This window comes from Pagrus major, chromosome 22 (assembly GCF_040436345.1).
Source record: "Pagrus major chromosome 22, Pma_NU_1.0".
Taxonomy (NCBI): Eukaryota; Metazoa; Chordata; class Actinopteri; order Spariformes; family Sparidae; genus Pagrus; species Pagrus major.
Window position 1 is genome coordinate 31032367 of NC_133236.1, and position 17787 is coordinate 31050153.

Here is a 17787-nt window from a genome sequence, read left to right on the forward strand (position 1 = left end):
TAACAGTGTTACAACAGGTTAGACTTATCAATCAATAATCAATACTGGACATATTAATGATCAGAGTCAGCAGTAGAGCCGGCGGGCAGAAGAATCCACAGACTTCAGAAATCTGATGTGATGATATAAAAACAGAAACAGAAATGTGATGAATGTCCGTCACATGGTCAGTGTTCTGGTTCTGGTTCTGGTTCTGGTTCTGCTTCTGGTTCTGGTTCTGGTTCTGGTTCTGGTTCTGCTTCTGGTTCTGGTTCTGGTTCTGGTTCTGGTTCTGGTTCAGTCTGTATGTTTATTTTAAACTCTGCTGATTTATGTAAATGAGTCAGAAGCAGAAAATGAAGGAGTGGTTTCAGAGAAGACAGCTGATGAAACATTAACCACAGCTGAGCGTCAGTCAACAGTCAGAACAGCTGATTGGTCCTTTAAAATGTCAAATCAGTGTGAAGAAAGTCTCATCTTGTCCCCGAGAGACGACTCAGGTGTCGTCTGTCCTTCTGTCCTTCTGTCCTTCTGTCCTTCAGACCTTCAGACCTTCAGACCTTCTGTCCTTCTGTCCTTCAGACCTTCTGTCCTTCAGACCTTCTGTCCTTCTGTCCTTCTGTCCTTCTGTCCTTCTGTCCTTCAGACCTTCTGTCCTTCTGTCCTTCTGTCCTTCAGACCTTCTGTCCTTCAGACCTTCTGTCCTTCTGTCCTTCTGTCCTTCTGTCCTTCAGACCTTCTGTCCTTCAGACCTTCTGTCCTTCTGTCCTTCTGTCCTTCTGTCCTTCAGACCTTCAGACCTTCAGACCTTCTGTCCTTCTGTCCTTCAGACCTTCTGTCCTTCAGACCTTCTGTCCTTCTGTCCTTCTGTCCTTCTGTCCTTCAGACCTTCAGACCTTCTGTCCTTCAGACCTTCTGTCCTTCTGTCCTTCTGTCCTTCAGACCTTCTGTCCTTCTGTCCTTCTGTCCTTCAGACCTTCTGTCCTTCTGTCCTTCAGACCTTCTGTCCTTCTGTCCTTCTGTCCTTCAGACCTTCTGTCCTTCAGACCTTCAGACCTTCTGTCCTTCAGACCTTCAGACCTTCTGTCCTTCAGACCTTCTGTCCTTCTGTCCTTCAGACCTTCTGTCCTTCTGTCCTTCTGTCCTTCTGTCCTTCTGTCCTTCTGTCCTTCAGACTTTGTGTGCTGAGTGAAATGAGACAGATGTTTGTGATTGATTGTCGTGCAGGTGTGATCAGACACGTCTACTTTAATGAGCTGTAATTATTAAAAAGATCAACCGTTGTGAAGCTTAATGAAACTGTTACCATGGTGACAGCTGCTCCTCTGATTGGTGGATTTCTCTGTTGGACTCCACGGGGCTTGTGGGTAATGTCATGTAAGATAAAGAATGGGACTTTATTGATCTCTGGAGGGCAGTCGATGATGAAGATGACGCTGATTGGCAGGTGGTGTTTCCATAGCAACAGTAAAATCCCACAGCAGCGGCGTGTTGAAGTGTTATCAGCGGCGTGGCAGAGCTGACCTGACATTAGAGACTCGAGCCAGACTTTGAGCCGTCTGAAGGATTTAAACGTCACGCCGGCTCCTTCACTCTGTCAGCAGACTTCAGCATGGAGGTCAAAGGTCATTAAATGTCAGCAGTCTGCAGTAAAAGAAGCAGCAATACTCTGACACACATACATCGTACTTGTGTGTGTACTGATGTGTGTCCTGCTGTCTCCTGCCTGTAGGGGGCGTAGTGACAGACAGCAGACATGGGACACCACCACGTCCATCAAGATGACCACCCTGGCCATCCAGAACCTGTTCAGCTACGTGGAGGAGGAGAACCTGTCTGCTCTCAAAGCTCACCTGGACCGCTTCAAGGAGGTGGACGGCCGCAGCGACGTACGTACACCTCTAACACCCGGGACGTTCTGTTCAGAAGTCCGTCTTTACTCTGTTCACTGTATTTATATTTATATTTTCATTTCTACCTTAGATTTAACAGAATTCATATTCTTTGTTCACAAAAGTGTAAAAATGTAATGAACCAAACGAGACGTCCTGACAGGATTCTGTCTTTTATCTCCAGTTATACGCTGCACCAGTTTGGGATTTGTAATTATTTTTGGGATGTTTTGTTCTGTTAATTGTTCTCAGTATTTGTATTTATTCTGTAGCGTTTATGGTTCATGTTTGTTTGTTTGTTTGTTGACAGAACGGTCAGACTCCTCTCATGCTGGCGGCGGAGCAGGGCAGCCTGGAGATCATCCAGGAGCTCATCAGGAGAGGAGCCAACGTCAACCTGGACGACGTGGTGAGCAAATCCAACCTTTACTCAGCATTATTATTCACTTTACATCCACATGTTTATAATAATATCTCAGTCTCAGTATATGTACAGTTATATATATATATATATATATATATATATATATATATATATATATATATAATATGTATTTTTACTTCATGTTTTCTGTTTCACTCACTGGAGAATTTAAAGTACCTCTCAGCTTCCTCTCTGAACCTCTTCACCTTGGATGTTGTGGTTGCTAGGAGACAGACCGAGTTAAAAGCTTGTTTCCATGGTAACGTTTTTGTGTGTGTGTGTGTGTGTGTGTGTGTGTGTGTGTGTGTGTGTGGTCAGGACTGCTGGTCGGCTCTGATCTGTGCAGCTAAAGAAGGTCATGTGGACGTGGTGAAGGAGCTGCTGGAGAACAGCGCCTACATCGAGCACAGAGACATGGTGGGTGAGCTAAGCCTCATGGGAAATGTAGTAGAGCGGGGCTGTATCTCCTGTAGTCAAATATCACATTAAACTTTACATTAATTCATGAAAAGATCTCTTTAATACACAGGAAATAATGAATCATAGGTTCTGCAAGTTATATTATTTATCTCCACTGTACAGTCACATCACTGTTGTAATATAAATCTGTATCAACGAATTAATTAATCAAATCAATTAATGTGTGTGTGTGTGTGTGTGTGTGTATCAGGGAGGCTGGACAGCTCTGATGTGGGCGGCTTATAAAGGTCGTGTGGACGTCACTGAGCTGCTGCTGGAGCACGGAGCGAACCCCAACACTACAGGACAGGTAACACACACACACACACACACACACACAGTATATATGTATATAAATATATTCTGACATATGTCAACAATATCAAGTTTTTTAATATCTATATACATATAAATAAATGTAATGTGATATTGTTGACATTTGTCAGAAGCCTCTGAGCTACTGACACCCTCCTGTGTGTGTGTGTGTGTGTGTGTGTGTGTGTGTGTGCGTGCGTGCGTGTGCGTCTCACAGCAGTACAGTGTGTATCCGATCATCTGGGCTGCAGGTCGAGGACACGCTGACATCGTCAAAGTGCTGCTGAACAACGGAGCGAAAGTCAACTGTTCTGACAAGGTGAAGAAGAACATCCACATGACGTCTTCAGCATTAAGACCTCAGGACGTTTCACTTAAAGAATGAAAGTGACATCAAAATAATAATAATAATAATAATAATAACAAGTACATTTCAACAGCACTTTTATGAAGAATACTTATGTTAAGGAAAGAACACAGAATCATTCTCCCCTCTGGTGTGAACTAATATTCATCAGCTCTCTTTTACTCTGTATTGTTTTGTTTATGAACATCAGCCTCATGACGGTGACAGACGTCAGATCTATGCCCCTGTCCTTTAAAACCTACGTTTTAAAGAGACAGGCCGTCTTCTTTCCAGGACGTCTTCTTTCCAGGTCTTCTGAAGTTTGTAGTTTCTGTGTCGGCGTCTCACTCAGACTTCATGCTGCACAGTGTCAGAATGAAACTGTGACGGCTGAAGGAGGAAACAGACTTCCATCAGTTTCTGTCTGATCTGAGCTGGTTTGAGTGAATCTCATGTCTGTTGTCATGTCTGACGCTGAACTTCTTCTTCATGTATTTGTTGTGTGACAGTACGGGACCACTCCTCTGATCTGGGCGTCCAGGAAAGGACACTTTGACTGTGTGAGATGCACCTGCTGGAGAACGGAGCCGACGTGGACCAGGAGGGGGCGGTACGACCAACACACAGCTGTGTCTCTGAGCCGTGGCTGCTGCTTCATCACTGAATTAAAAAACAAAACCCAACAACCCTGTAAGGTAGTGATGAGGTGTCTGTCCCGTCTCTGTGGTCCGTGCAGAACTCCATGACGGCTCTGATCGTGGCGGTGAAGGGCGGCTACACCGAGGTGGTGAAGGAGCTGCTGAAGAGGAACCCCAACGTCAACATGACGGACAAAGACGGGAACACGGCGCTGATGATCGCCGCCAAGGAGGGCTACACCGAGATCGTCCAGGACCTGCTGGACGCAGGGACGTACGTCAACATCCCAGACCGGGTGAGACGACAGCAGAACTGTCATCTCAACTACACAGGACACACTGTGGGAACACTTCTGATCTGTGTGTGTGTGTGTGTGTGTGTGTGTGTGTGTGTGTGTGTGTGTGTGTGTGTGTGTGTGTGTGTGTGTCTGTGTCTGTGTGTGTGTGTGTGTGTGTGTGTGTGTGTGTGTGTCTGTCTGTCTGTGTGTGTGTGTGTGTGTGTGTTACAGAGTGGTGACACGGTGCTGATCGGAGCAGTGAGGGGGGGTCACGTGGAGATCGTCAGAGCTCTGCTTCATAAATATGCTGACATCGACATCAGAGGACAGGTGAGGACAGGTGACAGGGATCAGGCCTGTTTATCAGCAGCACAGATGTTATATCACAGTCATAAAGGTGATGTGTCACTCTGCTGTGTTTCCAGGAGAATAAAACAGCTCTGTACTGGGCTGTGGAGAAAGGAAACGCCACCATGGTGAGAGACATCCTGCAGTGTAACCCCGACACTGAGACCTGCACCAAGGTGAGACCCAACACACCTGACACACCTGGTCACACCTGGTCACACCTGACACACCTGGTCACACCTGGTTATTATCTGTCATACCTGCAGTCTTTCATATGTCTAATAAAGGAGTGTTTATGTTTGTATAATCAGTGTGTTGTCGTGTCTGAGCCGAGTGTGTCCACATGTTACACCTGTACAGATGTTTGAGGTTGTGTTTGCTGCTTCCTGTCTCAGGATGGAGAGACTCCTCTGATCAAAGCCACCAAGATGAGGAACATCGAGATCGTGGAGCTGCTGCTCGATAAAGGAGCCAAAGTGTCGGCTGTGGACAAGGTGACGACACACTGAGGCTAAACTTTAAAATAAAGTGTCCAACGAAACTTCTTCAACTCATTTTTCCACAATTTTTCCTTCATTCGACAGAAGAACCAGCTCAATGTAATTCTAACTCTTCTCTGCGCTATTTCTTAATACTTACCGCTACTTCCTGTTTCTCCAGAAAGGAGACACGCCCCTCCACATCGCTATCCGTGGACGCAGTCGCCGCCTGGCCGAGCTCCTCCTCAGAAACCCCAAAGATGGCCGCCTGCTGTACCGCCCCAACAAGGCAGGAGAGACGCCGTACAACATCGACTGCAGTCACCAGAAGAGCATCCTCACGCAGATCTTTGGAGCTCGTACGTTCTTCAGACCTTTAACCATTTCAGCACAGATGGAGAACCAGGTGTCAGTGTACTAACACACACATGTGACGTGTCTGCAGGTCACCTGTCGCCCACAGAGTCGGACGGAGACATGTTGGGTTACGACCTGTACAGCTCTGCTCTCGCTGACATCCTCAGTGAACCCACCATGCAGCCTCCCATCTGTGTGGGTCTGTACGCTCAGTGGGGCAGCGGCAAGTCCTTCCTGCTCAAGAAGCTGGAGGGTGAGTCCACACACACACACACACACACACACACAACATTTATAAATACATATTAAAGATGCAATATGTAAGAATTTTAGTTCAAAATATTCAAAAATGAGCTAAATTGATCAACACAATGTGAGATATCTACTGCAGTTAGCATGCTAACCAGCTAGCCCCAGACCTGAAACCCTGTTTCTCCCAGCAGTCCAAAGCTCCTGTGGTAGCGATGTAAACACCAACACTCCCCTGGTAGTCCAGCTAGGTGCACGGCTAACTGAGCTAACAAGCTAACAGTAGCTACAGTGATGGATGTTAGCAGCAGTTAGCAGTTACTCGCTGCCTCTTTCTGTTTGGAGTATGAAATCAAAATGGCTGATTCTTACGTAATGCACCTTTAATGCTCCTCAGATGAGATGAAGACGTTCGCCGGTCAGCAGATCGAGCCGTTGTTTCAGTTCTCCTGGCTCGTCGTCTTTCTGTCTCTGCTGCTCTGCGGCTCCATCGCCGTCGTCCTCGGCTTCACCGTCGACCCAAAACTCTCCATGGCGGTCTCCCTCAGCCTGCTGGCTCTGCTCTCTCAGCCTGCTGGCTCTGCTCTACCTGTTCTTCGGTAAGTTACCGCCCTGGTTCAGACCGAGAGAGGACATGAGTCTGTTCTCTGTCCCTGTGATGTGTCAATAAAGTTTTCCTGTCTCCTCAGTGGTGGTGTACTTCGGCGGCCGTCGGGAGGGGGAGAGCTGGAACTGGGCGTGGCTGCTCAGCACCCGTCTGGCCCGTCACATCGGGTATCTGGAGCTGCTGCTGAAGCTGATGTTTGTGAACCCGCCAGAGCTGCCGGAGCAGAGCACCAGAGCTCTGCCTGTCAGGTAACACTGAGGGAAAAACACACAGGCAGCTTCTCCTGAGAACATACAGGTGTTGATATGATGTCATGCTGATGTCATCAGCTGTCATCACATCGTCTCCCTGCAGGTTCCTGTTCACAGACTACAACCGTCTGTCGAGCGTCGGTGGAGAAACATCGATGGCTGAGATGATCGCCACGCTGTCCGACGCCTGCGAGAGAGAGTTTGGCTTCCTCGCTACACGTCTGTTCAGAGTGTTTAAAACTGAGGAGGCGCAGGGTAACACACACACACGCACACACACACACGCACACACACACGCACACACTGTATTGAGCTCTTCTCTCCTCGTTGTCTCAGGGAAGAGGAAGTGGAAGAAGACGTGCTGCATCCCGTCCTTCATCATCTTCGTCCTGGTGCTGTCCTGCCTGCTCACCGGCATGGCGCTGCTGGCCGTCTTTAAGGTGGATGGCGAGAACCAGACGGTGAATGCGGTGCTGATCGCCATCGGCAGCGTGGTGGGTCTGGCTCTGCTGCTGAACTGCAGGACGTGGTGGCAGGTGACGGACTCGGTGCTGAACTCTCAGAGGAAGAGGCTCCACAGCGCCGCCAACAGGATGCACAAGCTGAAGAGCGAGGGCTTCATGAAGGTGAGAACGTGTTCAGTCCGAACATCACTGCTGCTGTAGTGACCGCTGGCTGCCTGTAGAGGGCAGTGAGAGGACAGCCACAGTGAACCAGCAGGAGGTTAAACACATATTTAAACGCAGTGATGTCGTCCTGCAGGTGCTGAAGAACGAGGTGGAGCTGATGGCGAGGATGGCGAAAACCATCGACGGCTTCACGCAGCATCAGACGAGGTTGGCCGTCGTCATCGACGGGCTGGACTCGTGCGAACAGGACAAAGTTCTGCAGATGCTCGACACGGTGAGACGACGGTCACTGTTGATTCAAAGACAAACACAGGACAGGAAAAACACACAGATCAGACTCGTTATCAGACTCGGCTCCAGCTAACGATGCAGCTCTTCCTCTGTGTCCTGCAGGTGAGGGTGCTGTTCTCCAAAGGGCCCTTCATCTCCATCTTTGCCAGCGACCCTCACATCATCATCAAAGCCATCAACCAGAACCTGAACAGCGTCCTCCGAGACTCCAACATCAACGGACACGACTACATGAGGAACATCGTCCACCTGCCCGTCTTCCTCAACAGCAGAGGACTGTCCAGCGCCAGGAAGATGTGCGCTCCTGCTCCGGCTAATGGGGACGCCGCCAACACTGACGGTAACCATGACGATGGATAACTACTATAACTACTACAAGTACTACAGAGCAGCCTGTGATGGACAGATGGTTCGTCCAATCAGTGCTCGCCCTTTGATAAACAGGTCTTGTGGGGCCTTTCCTGACCAGACGGTTCTGTGTAACGAACCGTCTGATCAGGATGTTTTACAGGAGTAGATAAATGTGAGGGGTCACAAGATGACGGCAAAGAATCTGATTTAACAAGTCAGCTGTGCCTCTGACATGCGTCTCTAATGTGTGTGTGTGTGTGTGTGTGTGTGTGTGTGTGTGTGTGTGTGTGCGCCTGCAGGTTGGCACGAGGAGTTGGACCGGAAACTGTCTCAGCACAGTTTGGGAGAATTAACCAAGTTTGGCAGCAAGACGACGCTCAACCGCAGGGTGAGTGTGTGTGTGAGTGTGTGAGTGTGTGTGTGTGTGTGTGTGTGTGTGTGTGTGTGTGTGCAGATTCACTTCAGGTCTCTTTAGTTTGTGTGTTTCTGTAAACAGCAGCAGTGTGTTTAATCGTTCGATCAATCAGTCGATCAGTCGATGGATGTTTGCTGATCACCATGTGACCTGTGTGTCCAGGACACGTACCGGCGGCGTCAGGTGCAGCGCTCGGTGACTCGTCAGATGTCGTTCGACCTGACGAAGCTGATGGTGACGGAGGATTGGTTCAGTGACATCAGCCCACAGACGATGAGGAGGCTGCTCAACATCGTCTCCGTCACAGGTCAATAATGACCTGATCACTGGATCAATATCAGCACTGATGGTCACACCACAGACAGACAACAGATCAGACTGTAACACCGAACATCAGTGACAGTAACATCCTCTTCCTGTGTGTCTGCAGGTCGTCTGCTGCGAGCCAATCAGATCAGCTTTAACTGGGACCGCCTGGCGTCCTGGATCAACCTGACGGAGCAGTGGCCCTACAGGACGTCCTGGCTCATCCTGTACCTGGAGGAGACCGACGGAGTCCCAGACCAGGCCACCCTCAAGACCATCTACGAGAGGTCAGAGGTCACATGGTCACGTGTGTTTGAATGTGTGGAGCAGCCACAGGAAGTGAAAGAGTCGTCTTTAACATTGATCATTGTATTGATCCCAGATCTGATCACATGTATCAGACATGAGCAGAGAGTTTGACTCTTCAGTGTGTTCTCTGTCAGAGTGTCGAAGAACATCCCGACCACCAAAGACGTGGAGCCTCTGCTGGAGATCGACGGAGACGTTCGCAGCTTCGAGGTCTTTCTGTCTTCACGGACGCCGGTCCTGACGGCCAGAGACATCCGGACCTTCCTGCCCTGCACCGTCAACCTGGACCCCAAACTGAGAGAGATCATAGCAGGTACCATGACTAATGCTAATCTCTCTGATCCAGATGTTGTCTCTCTCTCTGATCCAGATGTTGTCTCTCTCTCTCTGATCCAGATGTTGTCTCTCTCTGATCCAGATGTTGTCTCTCTCTCTCTGATCCAGATGTTGTCTCTCTCTCTCTGATCCAGATGTTGTCTCTCTCTCTCTGATCCAGATGTTGTCTCTCTCTCTGATCCAGATGTTGTCTCTCTCTCTGATCCAGATGTTGTCTCTCTCTCTCTCTGATCCAGATGTTGTCTCTCTCTCTCTGATCCAGATGTTGTCTCTCTCTCTCTCTGATCCAGATGTTGTCTCTCTCTCTCTGATCCAGATGTTGTCTCTCTCTCTCTGATCCAGATGTTGTCTCTCTGATCCAGATGTTGTCTCTCTCTCTCTGATCCAGATGTTGTCTCTCTCTCTCTGATCCAGATGTTGTCTCTCTCTCTCTGATCCAGATGTTGTCTCTCTCTCTCTCTGATCCAGATGTTGTCTCTCTCTCTCTCTGATCCAGATGTTGTGTCTCTCTCTCTGATCCAGATGTTGTCTCTCTCTCTGATCCAGATGTTTTGTCTCTCTCTCTGATCCAGATGTTGTCTCTCTCTCTCTGATCCAGATGTTGTCTCTCTCTCTCTGATCCAGATGTTGTCTCTCTCTCTCTCTGATCCAGATGTTGTCTCTCTCTCTCTCTGATCCAGATGTTGTCTCTCTCTCTCTGATCCAGATGTTGTCTCTCTCTCTCTGATCCAGATGTTGTCTCTCTCTCTGATCCAGATGTTTTGTCTCTCTCTCTGATCCAGATGTTGTCTCTCTCTGATCCAGATGTTGTCTCTCTCTCTCTGATCCAGATGTTGTCTCTCTCTCTCTGATCCAGATGTTGTCTCTCTCTCTGATCCAGATGTTTTCTCTCTCTGATCCAGATGTTCGTGCGGCCCGGGAGCAGATGAATATGGGCGGGGTCACGTACCCGCCCCTCCCCCTGCAGGAGCCGCAGCCCCGCCCCACCTCCGTGTACTCTCAGGTGTCGTCGGCGTGCTCGCCCTCCGCCTCCTTCAGCGGGCCCTTCAACCAGCCGGCAGGGGGCGTGGTCTCTCCGCAGCCTCACAGCAGCTACTACAGCGGCATGGCCGGACCGCAGCACCCCTTCTACAACAGGGTGAGTACAGGCTCCGCCCTCAGACGCTTGATGATGTCACTCGTATTGACAGGTGACAGGTGAGTTCTGATTTTCAGCTTTCAGGTGTTAGTCTGAAGTTTTCACCGCTGACTCGCCATCGACTCACCTGATTGGCTGAATGGTAGGTGGTCACACGGCTGCAGACTGCTTCCTGCTCACCTGGTTCAGTTCCTGTTATCGTTTGTGTCTTTTTACGCTTCAGTTGGATTTAATTTGTCAGACGAGATGTTTCTCTGTTTGACTCTGAATCTCTGCTGTCACCCTGCAGGAGCTCACAGTCCGGTTCAGGTCCATACAAAGAGTCCAGTACAGAGACAGGTCCTGGACGTTTTAACTTAGCTTAGCACAAAGACTGGAGGCAGGAGCAAACTGTTAGCCTAGCCTAGCAGACATTAGGCACATGAGAGGTTACTCAGGTTCAGACATGACACATCTGGATTTCCCATAAAATCAGAGATGAGCAGCTGGACTGATGCTGCACAACACCACAGACACACAAACAAAGCAGCTGTAGTGTGTCTGTGTGTGTCAGTGTCTGTGTGTGTCAGTGTGTGTGTGTGTGTCTGTGTGTGTCTGTGTCTGTGTCAGTGTGTGTCAGTGTGTCTGTGTGTGTCTGTGTGTGTCTGTGTGTGTGACAGCAGTGATTCAGGGACTGTTTGTGTGTTTTCAGTTGCGTCCTTGTTGTGTGATGTTGAATCATTTCCATGAACATTATTTTGATTTTCTCCCCCCCCCCCCCAGCCATATTTCCCCCACCACCTGTACCAGGTGCCACGCCCCCTCATGGCGCCCTCCTACCCATCACACCTCCACCCACGCTCACTGCCTAAAAGCTTCTTCTGTCGGGACGTCTCCGCTGCACCTGTAAGTACGACACGTGAGGTCACAGAGGGCCAGAGCTACAGACAGACTGTTTCCTGTGATGTCATCATGTGATTGTTGAATTATTCATGAAGTGAGCAGATTAAAGTGATCAATGATCATCAATCATCAATGATTAAATCAATAAAATGCACAAATTCTTAGTAAATGATTTCCTTGTATATTATATCTGCTGGTTGTTTGTTCTCAATAATAAAAAATATGTTTTGTGGATAAAATGTAAAATAACCAAAACTCACTTTATCACATTATTGCAAAGAAAAGTAGAAATCTTGAGTGATGAAGCTGCAGCAGGAAGTGTTTGTTCCTCTCTTCTAATACGATCCATCGATCCATCGATCAGCTTTATTGGTGCACATTGATTTCTCTCTTTATCTTTATTATGAAGCTGTTGGAGTTTTATGTCTTTGTGTATAATTTTTGTCCTTTAAGGTTTTATTTCTATTTCTTCTTTTTTTTTTTGGCTTCAATGGGCTTCCGTAGTTTTGATCCTTGATGCCACTTAAAACCGAGAATTGTAAAACTGTCCTCACGAAGCTTCAGTTTCTGGTTTTCCTCTTCTTCTGCTGTTGAGGACGGCAGACTCCACGCCTCCTCTCCTCTCTTCTTCTGTGGTTTGTGAGATTCTGTAGCTTCAGACTTCAACGACCGAATGTTTGATTTCTGGTTTCTTCTTCTCGTGTTGTGAAACTGGAATCAATGAGAGAAAATCAGTCAGCGATCATTTCCACTCTCTGTCCCGCCTGCTGCTCACCTGTTCTCAGATGTTTCCTCTCCAGCTGTGTTTCATTCCTCACCTGTCTGTCTGTCTGTCTGTCTGTCTGTCTGCAGTGTAAGGGTTCATCTTTGAAAAGGAAGCAGGTATAAAACTCTCCCTTCCTTCCTTCCTTCCTTCCTTCCTTCCTTCCTACTAACTCCTTCTGAATTGCTCTGCCAACTACGACTCCCAGCATGCATCTTGCCTGGACTAGCCTGTGGCCTCAGTAGAGTTGTTTGGTTTTGAACTTTTGGTTTGACCTTTGACCCCGCCCCAAAAACCCCTCAGCTGACCCACTGAGCTGCCCTGCCCCCACCTGTCCCACCTGCCCCCACCTGTCCCACCTGTCCCCCCCCAATCACACAGGTGTCATACAGTGTAATAAATGCACTCTCAGAACAGAACTTTAATTCTCTCTTTGTTTGATTTGTGACTCAAAGCATCAACATTTCCTAAATAAGATCTGATGATACCATCCTGTCAGGTTCTGATACTGATGATACCATCCTGTCAGGTTCTGATACTGATGATACCATCCTGTCAGGTTCTGATGCTGATGATACCATCCTGTCAGGTTCTGATACTTTATCAAACGTTTCCTCAGCTCACCATGAAGCAAAGAATCAAACAGACTCTTCAGTAGAAACATCAGTGAACGATTGGTTCTGACCCGTGACGTCATTTTACAGTCCAGCTTCCTGTTTTCACTGAAAACTGAAACTGGAGGATTGAAGGCTGATCACAAGTTTACATGAAGAGAAGAAACATGAGTTGTGTCTCAGTAGAGATCTGGTCTGTAGTCATCTGTAGAGATCTGGTCTGTAGTGATCTAGTCTGTAGTGATCTGGTCTGTAGAGATCTAGTCTATAGTGATCTGTAGTGGTCTGGTCTGTAGAGATCTAGTCTGTAGTGATCTGTAGTGATCTAGTCTGTAGTGGTCTGCTCTGTAGAGATCTAGTCTGTAGTGATCTGGTCTGTAGTGATCTAGTCTGTAGTCATCTGTAGTGATCTAGTCTGTAGTGTCTGGTCTGTAGAGATCTAGTCTGTAGTGATCTGGTCTGTAGTGATCTAGTCTGTAGTGATCTAGTCTGTAGTGGTCTGGTCTGTAGAGATCTAGTCTGTAGTGATCTAGTCTGTAGTGATCTGTAGTGATCTGGTCTGTAGTGATCTAGTCTGTAGTGATCTGGTCTGTAGTGATCTCGTCTGTAGTGATCTGTAGTGATCTAGTCTGTAGTGATCTGGTCTGTAGTGATCTGGTCTGTAGTGATCTGGTCTATAGTCATCTGTAGTGATCTGGTCTGTAGTGATCTGTAGTGATCTGGTCTGTAGTGATCTAGTCTGTAGTGATCTGTAGTGATCTGGTCTGTAGTGATCTGTAGTGATCTGGTCTGTAGTGATCTTGTTTCCTGCTGGGTGGACTCAGGCGTGTGTTTGTGTTCAGGGCTCGGCCTCCGTGATGTCGGGCGCTCCGGCCATCCTCCTCAGCTCCATGACGACGGAGGCCGTCTGCGAGCGCGTGCGGCAGATCGAGGGCATCGACCAGAGCATGATGGGACAGTACAGCGCCACCATCAGGAAGGTCAGTGAGGTGTGGACATGGTGTTGAGCTGTGTGGGTCAGAACACGGTCACATGGGTCGATGTGTTTGTGTTTCCAGGCCAACGTGAACGGCAGAGTTTTGTCTCAGTGCAACATCGACGAGTTGAAGAAGGAGATGAGCATGAACTTTGGAGACTGGCAGCTCTTCAGAGCCACGGTGAGTCCACACTGTCCCTGCTCACTGTTAGCATGATGATACTGTTAGCATGATGATACTGTTAGCATGATGATACTGTTAGCATGATGATACTGTTAGCATGATGATACTGTTAGCATGATAAAGATGAGTTCAACTTCTGTTTTAATGTTTGGGTTCAGAGCGATGAGGAAACAATGAGAGGAGGAAGAAAAAAGTGGAAATGTGGAGAATGAACTTGACACTTTGAGACGACGAGGCAACAACATACATTGTGTAGCTGACTTGGTGAAACTACTTCAGAATCTTTAGACATGATTTCTCTGTTAGCTCATAAACACAGTGAAGAGAAAACTGTGTCTGTTCAGAAGCAAAGCTTCACGAGCCTGTGAGAGACGGTATTTCTACTTTATTCTTGAAGTGAATAAAGAAAACGTCTTCCTCTCGTTTGTTCTCACCTCTCTGAGACTCTCTGTAGTTCATGAAATATTAAAAATAGTAAATTAAAACCTTGGTTTGTCTCCCAAAACTATTGAAGCCCTGAGAGCCAGTGAGAAGACTGATCTACAGAATTTTCTGTCCTGTGATCGTGATTTGGATAAACTTTATAAGTTCTTACATTATTTCCATCTGTGAAAGAAATTAATGTCTGAAATTGAATTTTAGAATTTTTAGAAAAAAAACATTTTTAGGAGGAAAATTGTTCTTGTTTGAAACTGAGTGAAAAAACATTCACAAGAAAAAAAATCTGTGGAACTGAAACATTTATTCATTCACTGTTTCACAGATGGAAAGAAAATGAAGGAACTTATAAAGATTATCCTGCAGGTCCTTGAGTCTCAGACACGGGAGAGAAAGTGGATCACCAGAACAAACACAAAGCTCACGCTGACATAAAAGTGTTGTTTTGTCTGATGTAAAGTTAAATCTCATAAAAGAAGAAGAAGTTGTATTTCTATCAGATGAACAGTTGAGTATCTCTGCCCGGCTGCAGGTTCTGGACATGCGTCACATCGAAAGTCAGGTGCTGCAGGAGGAAGTTGCCAGTGAGCAAGGCAGCGTTGTGGGAGGTCCCACCGAGGCAGGAAGGCGAGCGGTGGCCCCGCCCCACGCCGGCGCCACTAACCCGGACGGTTCTCCGATGTACAGCTTCAACCTGAGCTTCGAGGAGCTGAGCACCGTCGGGCTGGACGATCCGGCCCGACACGGAAACATGCAGTGGATGGTAAACCAGCACATGACCTTTGACCTGTGGTGACGTGTTTATTGATCAGGAAACAAAATAATTTACGTTTAAGATTTATATTAATGTGATACAGCTGATCTGAACACCTGAACGTCTCCAGTGAAAAGGTGCTCGGACTGCTGAAGGTTCTGTCAACAGGAAGCTGGAGGACGTTCTGAAACAAAGTCTTGTTGTGTTCTCCGTCTGTCCTCAGGGTGGCGCTCATCGCACCGCCAGCATGACCAGCCTGAACTCACAGGAGTCGTCCAACGACATCGGCAAGCTGACAGACAAGCAGCAGGCCGAGTACAGCAATGCCTACCAGGAGTACATCGCCCAGATGTCTCAGCTGGAGATGGGCGGCAGCGGCGCAGAGAGGCCGGTCCAACCACAGCCGTCACAGTTCATGACATCATCATCATCATCAGAGGACAAGGGCAAAGATGGCGTCGAGCAGGACGGGCGTAAATCCTTCAACAAGAGGAGTGGCGGTAAACCGGCGGCAGACAACACCGACTTCGCCTCCAACGGAGACGGTCTGGACCCGATCACAGAGGAGGACGAGAAGGGTGACCACGGCTCCTCCAAGTCCCTGCTGACCCGCAAGACCTCGGCCGAAAGAGGCGGGCTGTTCCAGGGCGCCGCTGACCTGAAGCTGAAGGCCGGCGGCGGGCTGCGCTACCAGAAGCTGACCAGTGACGACGAGGAGTCCGAGGAGTCAGATAACGCTCCGCTGCTGAAAGACGGCAAGAAGGTGGTCGACCCCAAACTTCCCGGCGGCTCGCTGGCTCTGAAGGGGAAGGACTACCTGTCGGACGCCATGTTGGACAAGAAGGACTCGTCGGATTCAGGCGTGCGGTCCAACGAGAGCTCGCCCAACCATTCGCTGCAGGACGAGGAGGCGGACCTGTCACAGCTAGAGAGGGCCAACCTGATCGAGCTGGATGAGGAGAGCCTGGCGAGGAAGAGAGGACTTCCCAGCAGCCTCAGCGGCCTCCAGGATCCCGCCGTCGCCCGCATGTCCATCTGCTCCGAGGACCAGTGCAGCCTGCTGGCCAGCAGCCCCGAGGAGAGCTGGCCTTCGTCCAAGAGCTACAACCTGAACCGCACGCCCAGCAACGTGACGCTCAACAACAACACCAACGCCCAGCAGGGCAACCGCCCTCGCCAGCCTGCAGAGGGCTCCACCTCCTCCTCCAACCCCACCTCCTCCTCCTCCTCCAGTGATGTCATCCTCTCCCCGAGCTCCGGCACCACCAGCACCTCCGGCTCCACCACCACCTCCACCAGGCCGGGGCCCAATAACGAGAACGTCCGAGTGGTTCACCTGAAGAGGGGCCTGAAGCCCGGAGACCCGCCGGAGATCTGCACCGTGTCCTCGGACACCGTCACCTTCGGCGAGGAGCGGGAGAGCATCCTGTGACCTCACGGTGACCCGCCACGATCAAGAGAGTACCGAGAGTCAAACCAGCAGCCGCCTTCAGCCTCCTCAGCCAATCACGGGTCGTTTACATTGATCCCACGGCTCGTCAGATATTAAAACAGAAAGAGCAGAGCGTCGTTGTCGTTAACGTGACGTGTTGTCGGAGGTGAACAGCTGCTGCTGGTCGCTCGTCGTGTCCGTCTGCTGTGATGTCATCAGTAGTCCAGTTGTTGGTGCATGTTCGTAGTTCTGTAGAAACTGCATGTTGTTGTTGTGATGTGACCCAACGGCTCCAGGAATCAACAGAGAATCACACTATTGTTATTATTATTATTATTATTATTTATTCAGTATCAGGGTCAATAAAGGTAAATAAGACTCTGATGTAACTTTAAACTCTAACCTTGTTTTTGTTCGCGTCACAACACGACTAAATATTTAGATATTATTATAATATCTGGTTTAACTAGTTTACAGTCAAGAACATGTTTATGAGCAGACGTTCTGCGGCGCCTCCTGGTGGCCTTTCTACTTTCAAACACTAATCTGTGATGTCACATTTAGCAGGTCGTCGTGACGCAGCTGAACGATGAATAAAACAGCTCAGAGCTGAACTGTGACGAGAGAAACATTCAATAAAAGATTCTGGTGCTGTTCTGATGAGACGTGTAAACATGACGCGACTCAACAAGATGAAAAGTTAAAGAACAAACGTGTTCAGAGTCAGTCTGACATTAAAACTCATGAGATTAAATTTATTTTGAGCTCTGACTTTGTTTGAATCTGGACTCTGGTTCTGGAGGTGAAGTTCTGCTGCAGCCTCTCACACACTGGACTCAACTAACTAATGTTTTAACTGTAAAACAAGCTGCTACATTTTCTTCTGATTGACACAAATGTTTAGACCCGTTTCATTGGCTCAGCTGTGATCGGACTGGTGATGTCACACCTGTCTCGTTACCTGCTCACCTCTGATTGGCTGTTTGTCTGATTCCTGGAGCTCAAACTGACGTCTGAGAGAAGACAGAAGCTGGTTGTTGAGACGAGTCAGTGTTTGTGTTTATTGTTGTTTATTGAAACTGAGTCAAACGAACCAATCAGAGCGCAGAGCTGAAGTCTGACAGCTGCAGGCTTTTATTCTGAAATCATTAACAAAAGATTTGAGTCGTCGTGCTTCGCTCGTCTCGGCTGTCAGAGAAACAAGAAGTCATTTAATATGAAGTGAGGAGCGTTGTGACAGATTATTGATCGGGTATTGGTTCATGTGGTCTGTCAGGTGAAGCTGTTGTTGCCTCTTTAACTCCTTTAAATGTGAAACTAAGAAATAAACTGATGTTGAACGTTGAA

The 17787-nt window shown here is 48.3% G+C and overlaps 1 protein-coding gene across 1 annotated transcript in view; it reads left to right on the forward strand.

The window, feature by feature from the left end:
• kidins220b (kinase D-interacting substrate 220b) overlaps window positions 1-17787 on the forward strand; it is a 19630-nt gene extending 1843 nt beyond the window's left edge. The window contains 30 exon segments of the mRNA XM_073492573.1: window positions 1712-1868; window positions 2182-2280; window positions 2614-2712; window positions 2966-3064; window positions 3287-3388; window positions 3925-3978; window positions 3981-4025; window positions 4152-4349; window positions 4563-4661; window positions 4757-4855; window positions 5075-5173; window positions 5340-5517; window positions 5604-5768; window positions 6162-6304; window positions 6306-6363; window positions 6454-6619; window positions 6726-6877; window positions 6959-7248; window positions 7385-7525; window positions 7645-7882; window positions 8193-8281; window positions 8471-8615; window positions 8739-8901; window positions 9058-9236; window positions 10162-10397; window positions 11160-11282; window positions 13499-13636; window positions 13715-13813; window positions 14787-15017; window positions 15232-17787. Coding sequence (XP_073348674.1) covers window positions 1761-1868; window positions 2182-2280; window positions 2614-2712; window positions 2966-3064; window positions 3287-3388; window positions 3925-3978; window positions 3981-4025; window positions 4152-4349; window positions 4563-4661; window positions 4757-4855; window positions 5075-5173; window positions 5340-5517; window positions 5604-5768; window positions 6162-6304; window positions 6306-6363; window positions 6454-6619; window positions 6726-6877; window positions 6959-7248; window positions 7385-7525; window positions 7645-7882; window positions 8193-8281; window positions 8471-8615; window positions 8739-8901; window positions 9058-9236; window positions 10162-10397; window positions 11160-11282; window positions 13499-13636; window positions 13715-13813; window positions 14787-15017; window positions 15232-16440 — 5244 coding nt within the window. The 5' untranslated portion in view covers window positions 1712-1760 and the 3' untranslated portion in view covers window positions 16441-17787.